General features: G+C 41.0%; 1 protein-coding gene across 7 annotated transcripts in view; it reads left to right on the top strand.

The window, feature by feature from the left end:
- The first annotated feature begins 2,082 nt into the window (after positions 1–2,082).
- CD46 (CD46 molecule) overlaps positions 2,083–12,547 on the top strand; it is a 42,122-nt gene continuing 31,657 nt past the window's right edge. For 6 of the 7 annotated variants that reach the window (XM_010365630.2, XM_010365631.2, XM_010365628.2 and 3 more), the window contains exons 1-5: positions 2,083–2,339; positions 7,034–7,222; positions 7,723–7,825; positions 9,829–9,914; positions 11,384–11,581. In XM_010365630.2, the coding sequence (XP_010363932.1) occupies positions 2,243–2,339; positions 7,034–7,222; positions 7,723–7,825; positions 9,829–9,914; positions 11,384–11,581 (673 nt within the window). In that variant the 5' untranslated portion in view covers positions 2,083–2,242. Of the gene's footprint in view, positions 2,340–2,552; positions 2,699–7,033; positions 7,223–7,722; positions 7,826–9,828; positions 9,915–11,383; positions 11,582–12,547 lie in introns of those variants that run through there. The other variant, XM_030935945.1, reaches the window with a different exon arrangement.

Here is a 12,547-nt window from a genome sequence, read left to right as displayed (position 1 = left end):
TTCTATAGTTTATAATAAAATTCCTCATGAGAAAAAAGACATTTTTCTTCCAAGCCTGAAAATAGATGGAGAATTTTTAATATTTATTGTTGCAGAGGACAATAAATAGACTATCCACTTTCACAAATGAGTGCTGGCATTGAGCCACAGAACATGTCTGTCATATCACTCTTTCACACCATACATTAACAGAAATAATAATTTCCCCTCATTGAGTTTCCTATTTACTATCTCTTTAATTGTACCTGCTTTAATTGCTGTCATGGAGAGTCTGAATTTTATAATCCAAGATACTAAGATGTTTATTTGATATACCACCTCCACACTTAATGTCTTATAATCTCTGCCAAGAATTTAAAAATTTTTGTTGGTCTGACAGGAAGAGGAATTCCATGGTTTGGGGAACCCAGAAAGTCTTCAGTACATCTCAGTTATAAAACTGTTAAATATACTTAAGCTCTATAATTCTATAAGACCCATTTGAGGTTTACACATTGAGCATCCAGTTCCTCATCGTCCTCTTCATAGGTTAACCCTGTGTAATACAAGTTCTACTCCCATAATTCTATGAACAAAACAGCCCTTGATACATAGGTTTGATTTTTTAAATATATTTTCTTTACTTTATTCTAAATGTAATATAAGGTCAACATAGAAAACAGAAAACTGAAAAGCATAAGGAAAGTGAAATATCTATAATCTTATCAACCATTATTTTTGTATTCCCAGTTTTTTATATATATTAATATGGTACTTTTGTTTTAATAAAAGTAATGCCAAAAGGCACATGCCAATTTGAACTCTGCTTTTTCCACTTACAATTATATCAGTTTCTCATATTTGGTATTCTTTTGCAATATTTGCTGCATAGAATTCCATCACACAAAGCTAACTATCAGAAATTCCTTATTACTTTTGCTAGACACTTAGGGTTTACATTTTTAAAAATTTATAAATCTTTGATCACAGCTCTGATGATTTCTCTGGGAACTGATAGCCTAACAGAACTCATGTCCACTTTAAGACTTTTAACATTCTGAAAAATTGTATTACAAACAGATTGCTGGTCTCCCTGCAACACGTTCACTCACACTGGCTGACGTTTTAATTCTTTGCCAGTCTGAGAAGAAGAAATGTCAACTCTTTGTTTGCTCTTGTAATGCCAGTCATGTCCTTTTTTTTCCTTTTACCAGTCATATCGGTTTACTCAGAACCCTACAAATCAATCCTGCTCACTCTTAATTTTCCGATATTCTTCCTGAGATTGTTTCACTAGGAAACTTCTCCCCCTTATCCACTCTTCACCTAACAATTTCTACCCATCCCAATCCTCCTGCATTCATTGCTTCCAATTGGCACGTAGGCCACGCTTGGTCTTACATTGTTCATGCATGTGTATTTCGTCTTCAATAAAACATTCAGTTGCTCAAGGGCAAGGGCCCCATAGAGTCTCAATATGCTAACGGCCTGGTGTTGCTTAATAATTTAGATTCTGAGGGGTCCTCTCCAGGGAGGGGAAGCAAAGAGCAAATTATCTTAGGGGCTGGGAGTGCAGAAGTCAAACCTTTGAGACTGTGAAAACAAGATGGCCCCGAGAAGATTCAGTAGTAGGCATTCAAGCAGGAAAAACTCACATACTGTTCCTAATAATGCCTGACTAATGCAAAATACCAAATAAGGGCCCAGGCAGTCCAGACAGCCTGCAGGGCCCCAGGATAAAACTAACCCTGAGGGGTGCTGGCCCACGGTGACCCCCTGCCTGGACTCTGGATCTCTATTTTTAGGTCGAAGTGCTTTATTCTTGATTCTCGAGTTCCCGGAAACGATGACCAAAGCAGCTTAGTTTTCCACCCTTACTTGGTCACAAATAGGATGGTGAGACAGCCCTTTCCCGCACGACGCCTCAGGTTTCCGGGGGTGGGCCAAGCGTTTAGCAAGAAAAAAGGTGGCTCCAGGAAGCCTGGGCAGGTAGGCCCCGCCAGCGCCACGCCCTGTCTCCTCGAAGGCCAACGGCTGCCTCTGAGCGCCGAGGCCCCGCCCCGCAGCCCGCCGATTGGTCCCAGCCGCCCTGGTGAGTCGACTCACTTCTGCCCCCGGCTGTTCAGGCCACGCCCACCTGTCCTGCGGCCCTAGATACTTTGTGAGTTGGTGATTGTTGCGTACCATAGCCGGACTCAGAGGGGACCTCCCCGGTCGGCTGGCTCTCCCTCCGGAAAAATAGCGGCGTCTTCCGCGTCGCGCCATGGCGCCTCGCGGCCGCCGCGAGCGTCCCTTTTCTTCCGGGCGGTTTCCTGGGTTGCTTTTGGCTACCCTCGTGTTGCAGCTGTCCTCCTTCTCCGGTAGGACCCCGGGGCGAGTTTGCGCGTCCGCGGCGAGGCTAGAGCTCTGCGCGGTCAGTCGGGCAAGAGGCCTGGGGCGGGGCTCACTGCACGTCGTGCCTGCCTGGGATAGAGAGCGAGGCCAGGGTTCTCCGAGGGGTGCAGTGCTCAGATCCTGGGTGTATGTGGCGGGGAATGCGGGGACCACGCAGAGCCCGAGGTGAAGCTTGTTTGGTGGTGTGATGTGCGCGGCCGGCATTTACGCAGAATCTGGCTGTGTCCCCTTCAAAAGCGTGAACAGTGTTTTCGGAATTGAGCCCTGTCGACAAAGGGAACGCGGACTGAGCGCCCCAGGTGGGGGCTTGCTCTGGAGTGCACAGGTGCGTGGGAGTGTTGCTAGGGCCCGTGCTGTGCCCGTGGTGAGAGTTTGCCCTGTGTTCCCTTGGTGCCTTGGTGAGTGGGGTGTTCATTAGGGCTTGGACAGTACCCGCGGTAAGGGTTGCAGTGCGTCTTCTGTGCCCCATGTGCTGGACTGGGCTGGGCGAGAGGGGCCTGGCCAGGTGTTGCTGGGAGCGTGCTGTGCGCAAGTGGCCTGTGTGCGGAGTTCACTGTGGGCAAGACAGCTAGCTCACTGTTTGCTTTGAATGGAGTGAGCGCGGACTCTGGGGCTGGGGAGGGCATATTAGGTGAGAGCAGGCTCTCAGTGCCTGGGGTTAGAGAGGTGGTAAGGGCGTGCCATGCTTTTTGTGCCTTCTGTGAACAGACTCCGTGTTGCCTGAGCTCCTATTAGTTTTTAAATGGCTGCTTTTTTGGGGGTGGGTGGACCATCGAGTCATCTTCTTGTTCGCAACCAATAGAGACAGCATCTGATTCCATTACCTAATGAATTTTTGACATTGTTTTCCTTCTTTTCATTAGAGTCATATTTGAGAGATGTGAAGCAACCTAAAAAGCACTGGTAACCAAGCCTAGTGAGAAATTAGTATCCTAACAAAGGAAGGCAAATAATGTTAATCTGGTTTTCTCCTACAGCTCGTAAATTAAAGCTTAAGGCCTATCCCACTAAATTTGTATTGTATTTCATTGAATGGAATCAGTAATTTTAAAAATGCATGCTAGGCCAGGCGCAGTGACTCACGCCTGTGATCCCAGCCGTTTGGGAAGCCCGGGCGGGGTGATTGCTTGTGCCCAGGAGTTCGAGATCAACCTGGGTAACATGGCAAAACCCCATCTGTACAAAAAATACAAAAATTAGCGGGGCATGGTGATGTGTGCCCGTGGTCCCAGCTACTTTGGGGGCTGAGGTAGGAGATTCGCTTGAGCCCAGAAGGTGAAGGCTGCAGTGAGCTGTGATCATGCCACTGCACTCTAACCTGGATGACAGAGTGAGACCGTCAAAACAACAACAACAACAAAAAACCGCTAAGAAATACATGCTTATTGTACGACACGAACAGAATCAAAAGACAACTATTTTTAATGTTTTGGTATATTTCTTTCAGACTTTATGTGCGCTTCATGTGTATCTATGTCCAAATTATATTTAGGATCCAATAACATGTATAGTTTCTGTGTTGCATTTTTTTCCTTAGGAGCATTTGCTCAACGAATATGGGTTTTGTATGTCTATTGCTATTAACTGGTAGGCAATAACAAACCATTCCTATTTTCTTGATCCTTTTTTCACTATTTGTTTACACACACGTTCATGCAGGAAGAGAAGCAGAGACTTTGTTTTGCTCAATGCTAAGTGCTCAGTGCCGGGAACACAGTAGGTAACCAATAAATTATTTGCTAAAATGTATTGGGAGTGGCAGACATTAACCAAAACATAATAGTAACAAATACATTATGAACCAAGGGAAGTTCTCTGGAGGAAAGGAGTATAATTTTCAGATATAAATCTGACAGCATTTAACAAATGTCTCGAGGGAGGGAAGGCTTTTCTGCCCATCAGACAGACTTTGGGGCATCTGTGCTTGCTGTTCCCTCAGCCTGGGAACATTCTCCTCCTGACCTGCTGCAGAAACAGGCCTGCTCTTCTGCAAAATCAGCTGGAAGGTTATGCCCTAGGAGACCTTCTCTGAACGCGCCCCTCCCACCCCCCCACATCCTCCCCCATCTCAGGTTGAACGTACAACCCAGTTCAAGTCCCTCTTCACTTGTAATCACCCTTTTAAAATGACCTTTTCTGTTCTTTGCCTCTCCCTGTCAGAATGCAGGGATCCTGCCTGTGTTGTCACACTTGTGGTTCCAAAAGCCCCATTTGTTTGCCTCCATATCTGTTAAATACCAGAAAATTAAATATACTATTCGGCTGGGGCTGAGAGCCTAGGAAAAAGCTCCTCCTGCCTCCAAGAGGAAGGTTGTTTAAAGAGCTGTGCTCAGGATGGTCTTTCTGCAGTACCTTATAAAAGCTAGGGCAGGGGCAGCTGAGGGCCAGAAAGGATCTGTCTCCGCTGTTTGTGTTAACTTTGCAGGGCTTCCAGTACTTCAGTCTTGCATCTCACTGATCATTAAAATGTTCATTTTGAAGGAGGGTGATGGGAGTAGGGAGCAGTGGTGATAAGAAAACGAAAGGACTTTTTCTTTTTGTCTTTTACAATTAATGCTTAGAATAGGCTTAGTGCTAGAAGTGCAGCCTGAGCAACAATACAAAAAATGTAAAAAAAAAAAAAAAAAATTCACCACGTGTGATGTTGCATGCCTGTGGTCCCAGCTGCTTGCGACGCTGAGGGGGGAGGATCACTGGAGCGCCCGCGGTCAAGGCTGTAGTGAGCCCTGATTGTACTCCAGCTTTGGTGACAGAATGAGAGACCGTGTCTCAAACCAAACAAAACAAAACACAAAACACACACACACACACACACAAAACAGGAAGTTGAAGATGATGAATGCGATTTGAAATAGAGAAACATACAAAAATAAAATGAATAGGGTGCAACATGGAAGATAAAACTAAGAATGAAGAGAAGGAAAAACAAGGTTAAGTTTGAGGTTCATAAGCGTAAATCAAGACAGGTATGAAACCTAGAGAAAGTGAAAATGAGAACTCACGTTGTTAGGCAGAGAGAATACATGAATTAAAATAAACATTCAATTTTTGGAGCAACTCAGTCTCACAAGGAGAAGGTTTTGTAAGCAGACAGTGCTGTGCATGGGAGACCTGCCCTCTCAAAGGTGGTTGCCAAATGGTTCCAGATAGCTGAAGGAAACAAAGTATCAAATTTCAGGCCAGTCTCATTCATTCCTCCAGTAGAGGAGCTGCTTTTTTGGACAAAATCCCCAATCTCCTGTTGTATGTGGTCTCTTCTACCATTTTAGGTGTTTTCCTTATTTCCAATGAAAGAAGCCAAGATCAGTAAGTGCTTACACAGTAGCTTCTCAGTTACTTATTCGGCATACTACCATGCAAAGAGAGCAGTCCATATCCGGTCACCGGCCAGGATACCAGAAGACTGGGAGATAGGCAGCACGAGAAATGGCCTAATCTTCTTTCTCCACTGTGCTGTAGAATGATTATTTTCAATATGAAATTGGTTACAATATATTATTCACATTGTTTTGTGTTTGACAGCAGTGGACTTTGAGTACCAATTTTTTTGTGAATAGCTACTATGAGTGACATATTGTGCTAGGTGTTGTGGCTGCATGGATGAATGGAGTTGGCCATGTTAACTATTAAACACAAAAGCATGTGATAATTACCTGAGATCCATGCAGGGGAGATTCCAGGGGAAGTTGACTGATCACTGCTTCCCAGGGGGAGGCAGAAAATGCTTCCTGGAGGAGATGATGGGTGGATTAAGGAAGACTAGTTGAGCAGGAGTTGTAGCTACTGGCCCGGGAGGAAGGGTATTCAGAGCAGAGGGAGCAAGGTGAGCAACAGCACCAGGATGTGACACTACTGGACTGCCAAGCTACTCAGTGTGACAGAGTAGGGCAAAAGAGGCAAGAAATAAGGAGGAGGATTAAATCACAGGGCAAGTAATTCTGAAAAGCAACAGGCTTATCAGGAATAAACACTCATCATCATGAACTCAGACTTTCACGTTATTATCTGTCCTTTTAGGGCAGCTTGAGCCTTTTGTTTGACTTAGCACAACATGAATCCAAACTAGGGTTGTTTGATCTCCCCAGGCACAGTAGCAGACAATTTGTTGAATACTTATTGGCAGATAAGAGTTTGCCAGTGGCAGCATTTCTTGAGCACCCACAAGGTGGGTGGAGTATAGTAGAAAAAGAAGAACATGTTCCTTGAACCCCAGGAACTTGCCTTTTAAGAGAAGACAGCCTGAAGCGACAAGCTATTATAAGTTAGTGTTTTAAACTATGGAAGAACAATCTGAGCAGAGTGCTCTATACTGTAGAAGACTTCTTAGAGGAGAAGTTACTTTTGAAATGCATTTAGAAAAATGTGGGGAAAGATGCATCCATATATATTTTAAGACCAAAGACATTAATGCTGTCTCTTCAGTTTATTGGTGAATGCTTATTCCCAAAGAAACCAAAAGCTAATAGGATTGTTACTTAAAACATGCAAGTCTCATTTCCTCCACTACTACCAGCACTCAGGTAAAAGCATGGAACAATCATTTAAAATCTTGCCAAGGGCCTTTCTGTTTTTTCTGTACTACCTGCTGCCAGACCACAGTCCATGGCTGATTAAAGTGCTATCAGTACTTCATCTTCATGTTCCTATTCTCTTACCCTAGATGCCTGTGAGGCGCCACCAACATTTGAAGCTATGGAGCTCATTGGTAAACCAAAACCCTACTATAAGATTGGGGAACGAGTAGATTATAAGTGTAAAAAAGGATACTTCTATATACCTCCTCTTGCCACCCATAGTATTTGTGATCGGAATCATACATGGCTACCTGTCTCAGATGAGGGCTGTTATAGTAAGTAAACAAGCCTCTTTTTTTTTTTTTTTCTGCTTGCTCTAGAGATTCCTTCCTTCCTTCCTTCCTTCCTTCCTTCCTTCCTTCCTTCCTTCCTTCCTTCCTTCCTCCCTCCCTCCCTCCCTCCCTCCCTCCCTCCCTCCCTCCTTCCTTCCTTCCTTCCTTCCTTCCTTCCTTCCTTCCTTTTTTTCTGCTTGCTCTAGAGATTTGCACACATTTTGGGGTACATATTCCACTATGGTGATAATGATTTTCTTCTTGTGAAATGAGGTTTAAGATAGCAATGCATTATTGCGGGCTTTGAGAAATCAAAATCTCCAAGAAATCTTTTTCCTGGCAGTAGATTGCCTAGGTGAACATGAAACTGAAATTTGCCCTTATAATAGGTAAATAAAGAAAATAATATTCCCATGCATTCAAAAGAGCACTGCAGAATTTTGATTCTGATTCAGATCTGTTTTATAACTGGATTGAAAACTGTCAAAATTATTTTCTTTTAGGAGAAATGTGTCCACATATACAGGATCCTTTAAATGGTGAAGCAGTCCTTGCAAATGAGTCTTACGCATTTGGTTCTGAGATACACTTTATTTGTAACGAGGGGTAAGTTGCTCCTTAGAGGAAATAAGGGAAATGTTAGTAATTTTATTTTTGTTTTGCTTCTCTTCTTAAGCTTTCCTGTAAACTTAATTTTGCTTTCTATGTGGCAAGTTATACTTCTAGCCAAACAACTCCTGGATGTTTTATGGAGATAGGCAAGATATTAAAGTAAATAGAAAGTAATTGATACTGAAGGAAAGCAAAACTGCTTGTTATTTCTGACAATAAGTCTGTTGTAAGCATTAAGAATGTAGTAATCATGAGAATTTATGCTTCACAACTGAGTGTCCCCTATTTAAATCCGCCAACTCTTAGAATTTAAGTAGGGCTCACAAAAAAGAGAAATAGAATTGCCAACTACAGATACGCTTGTATCCAGATGACTCTGTTAAGTGTTACCAAACCAAAACTGACCTGGTTAGCCTTTACCATCATGTTGATCAAAATCTCTCGGTTGAAAAACCTTATTTTTGAGACTGCTACAATGTGAAGCATCTCAAAAACCAGTACTGAGCGCTCAGTAATAGCCTTTGTTCTGTAGAGATTTTGAAGTCGTATATATTGGAGATACTAGACATTTGAGATAAATGTGCATTTAGAGAGTAAATGTAATTTTCTGTCCATTTTATCTTGCTAAAACAGAACACTTGAGGCTAGGCATTTATAAAGAAAATAAATTTATTTGGCTCATATTTCCAGAGGCTGGGAAGTTCAAGGGGATGGCAGTAGTGTCTGGCAAGGGCTTTCATGCTGCATCATAATATGCTGGAAAGTGAAAGGGAAATGTAGCACCTGCAAAAAAGACAAAGCACAAGGGAGGGGCTCTCGCTTTATAACAATGTGCTCTTGTGGTGACGAATCCAAGCCTACAAGAATGAGAGCACATTCCCTCAAGAATTAATGAACACCCTCTAGAAAGGCATTATCCTGCTTAATGACCTAATCATTTCTTAAAGGCCCCACCACCTGTCAGTGCTGTTACACTGGCAATTAAATTTCAATATGAGTTGGTAGAGACAAACCAGATTCAAACGATAGCAGAAATACACCATAATATAGAAAAAGTGAGTGAGTCTTGGAGGAAAAATCAGCTGTGACTACGTACGGCAACTGACAGTTTTTAAAATTTGGTCAAGTAGAAATATTGGAATATTCAGTTGACACATACTGCTTGCTCGGCACACCGAGTGATACCAAAACTTTAAGGCACCGACCTTCCTAAAAGAAGTTCTAACCTTATTGAGAGACAATATATACTGAGAGCTATAAAAGCAAAGTCCTAAATGAGGAATACCAGATAAGTAGAATTATTCATGATGATTAAGAGTCCAGAAGGAGGAGAGATTTCTATGAATTTAAATCAGGGAAGATTTCATTGAGTACAGGGGTATACTTAATGAAAGTATTCCTATACTCAATGAACTATTCCTAGAAATACACTCTGTTCTAAATAATATCAATAGGAGCTAAAACTTATGTAGCACTAACTATGTGCCAAATGCTAACTTATCTAATCCCCTAAACAACCCCATGTACTGTTATCCCCTTTTAATCAATTAGGAAACTGAGTGAAGGAACTTTAAGTGATTTACCCAAGCTCAAGAAACTAGGTAAGTTGAGAAGCAGGGACTTGAATCTAGGCATTCCAGCTCTAGGGCCTGTTCTCTCTACACAGTCCTTGTCCTTACTGTGCAAAGTGGTGTGAGAAAAGGCACAGAAATGAATGTGTAATGTGATTGCAGGAGGCAGCAAAGAGACTGGGAAGAAAGGCACAGCAGATTTATTTAGACATCTTTGCTCTTGGCCAATATGTATTCAAATGGAGAAACTCTATTTGATTAAATTGCAGATTTATTTAGCACTTTCATTATATAGTATGTTGTTTAAGAAACTACCTCCTCAAACTACTGCAGTATAGAAAAGAAACCATATAAAAAGTTCCTTCATTATTACGTGTGTCTTATTAATTGCTATGTAAAACAGTAACCCTTTCTTTTCTCATTTAGTTATTACTTAATTGGTAAAGATATTCTATATTGTGAACTTAAAGACACGGTAGCAGTTTGGAGCGGTAAGCCCCCAATATGTGAAAGTAAGTAAATTCTTTTTTTTTTAAATTTAGACCAGTAGTCCTCAAAGATTTTTGCCTCAGGAAACCCTTTACACTTTAAGATTAACAAAGATCCCATGGGTTATATCTATTGGTATTTATCATATTGGAATTCAAATGGAGAGGTTTTTAAATAATTATTGATTCGTTTTGGTTTTGTTTTTGTTTCTCCTAAGACAGACTCTCGGGCTATTTCCCAGGCTGGGGTGCAGTGGCACAATCTCAGCTCACTGCAGCCTCAGCCTCTCCAGTAGCTGGGACTTCAGACGTGTGCCACTATGCCTGGCTTTTTGTAATTTTTGAAGAGACGGGGTTTTGCCATGTTGCCCAGGCTGGTCTTGAACTCCTGTGCTCAAGCAGTCTGCCTCCGTGGGCCTCCCAAAGTGCTGGGATTACAAATGTGAGCCACCCCACCTGGCCTGATTAATTTGTAAGGATAGATGCAATGCAAATTAACATATGTAATATTTTTTATGAAAAATAAAAATTTTCCAAATAAAAATAAAATCAGTGAGAATAGTGGCATTGTTCACATTTTTTGCACATCTCTTCAACATCATGCAAAGCCATGCTAAGCATCTGGAAAAAAATCAGTGTATTCTTATTAGGATCAGAGTGAAAAAAGACGATAATATTTTGGTGGCATTGTGAACCACCAATTTAGATAATGAATATATTTATAAATTGCAAAGGATTTCTCCACCAGCACTGAGTTAAGCATATTTTCTCATTAATTGTCAGCATTTCTTGTGATGACTAGAACAGAAATTAGCATGGCCTTGCAAATAAATATAGGCATATTAGGCCGTTTTTGTATTGCTGTAAAGAAATACCTGAGACTTTGTAATGTATAAAGAACAGAAGTTTAATTCGCTCATGTTTCTACAAGCTCTACAGGAAGCATGATGCTGGCATCTGCTGGGGGTTTGGGTAGACGTTGGGAAACTTAATGATCATTGGGAAAGATAAAGGGGGAGCAAGGTGTCTCACGTGGCAGGAGCAGGAGCAAGGTGGGGAGGACGGGAGGCATTGCACACTTTTAAATAACCAGATCTCCCGAGAACTCAGTATCATGAGAACAGCACCAAGGGGATGGTGCTAAACAACTCATGAGAAATCTACCCCCAAGATTCAAACACTCCCACCAGGCCCCATCTCCAACACTGTGGACTCCAATTCCACATGAGATTTGGTGGGGTCACCGATCCAAACCATGTCAATAGGCATTTATACTTTAAGAAAATGAGATTTGTTCTGAAAGTTAGTTACTACATTAATGGTTTGAATTTGGGATAATTTATTTGCTCATAGAAACCTTCTTTTAAATCTATATTGAATTCACAACCAGCTGGTAGAAACCCTATATTGATGAATTTATTGAAGACATAGAAATTTTACTAATGCTATCTTCATCTTTTACATTTCCTTTCCTCATTTTCTTCATTTTTAAGAGGTTTTGTGTACACCACCTCCAAAAATAAAAAATGGAAAACACACCTTTAGTGAAGTAGAAGTGTTTGAGTACCTTGATGCAGTAACTTACAGTTGTGATCCTGCACCTGGACCAGATCCATTTTCACTTATTGGAGAGAGCACGATTTATTGTGGTAACAATTCAACATGGAGTCATGCTGCTCCAGAGTGTAAAGGTAACCTTTCAATTTATTTCCTTCTTCATTTGTAAGTACTCTGGAAACATTTTGTAAATAGTTTTATCTACAAATAAACAAAGCAAGTGTTATGTGCTTCCTCCTCCTGTATAATTGGTTTCTAATTTATTTTAATACAGGTCAATTCAAGTCAAAAAAAGAGTTCTAGCTAGAGTTCCCTATTTCTCACCCCTACATGTTCTTGGCATTTCATTTTATGCAGTGTGAACTACTGTGTATCTGCATGAGTTAGAAGTTTTTATTTGAAATAACCAAAAAAATAAATCACACACAGTAGCTTAAAGTTTCATCTTGTATTATAAGAAATCTAAGAGTTTTGGCTATGGTAGTGGTAAACTGTAACAGACTAATCATCTCACAAATAAAAATGATAAACTCTGGTTAAAAAACAAAAATTTAAAAGACCAAATGTTTAAGGCACTCTGGAGTGACCAAAAGTATGAAGACCCTGTAGGGGACTTGCCCATTTAAAGAAAGAAATCGCTGAGTAATAACAGTGGTTTAAAAGTATATACTCCCAAAGTACACCTGAAACATTCTCCAAAGTAGACCTATATTCTAGACAATAAGACAAATTTTTAACAAACTTCAAAAAAGTGAAATCATTCAAAATATATTATCTGATCACAATAGAATGAAAGTACAAATCAATAACAAAGCCAATCCCCAAAGAACTGGAAAGTATACAGGACACTTCTGAAGAACCCATGCATAAAAGAAGTAGCAGGGAAATTACAAAGTGTTTTGAATTTAATAAAAACACAACATCTCAAAATATCCAAATATGTAGGATGCAGCTAAAGCATTGCTTACAGGGAAATCATACTTGTGTTAGAAAAAAAGAAAAGTCTCAAATCAATGATCTAATTTTCCACCTTAAGAAACTAAAAAAGAGCAAGTTAAATCCCAAACTAGCAGATGTAAGGAAATGATAAACATAGAGCC

The sequence above is a fragment of the Rhinopithecus roxellana genome, chromosome 8 (genome assembly GCF_007565055.1).
Source record: "Rhinopithecus roxellana isolate Shanxi Qingling chromosome 8, ASM756505v1, whole genome shotgun sequence".
NCBI lineage: Eukaryota > Metazoa > Chordata > Mammalia > Primates > Cercopithecidae > Rhinopithecus > Rhinopithecus roxellana.
This window is presented reverse-complemented; position numbering and strand designations above follow the sequence as displayed.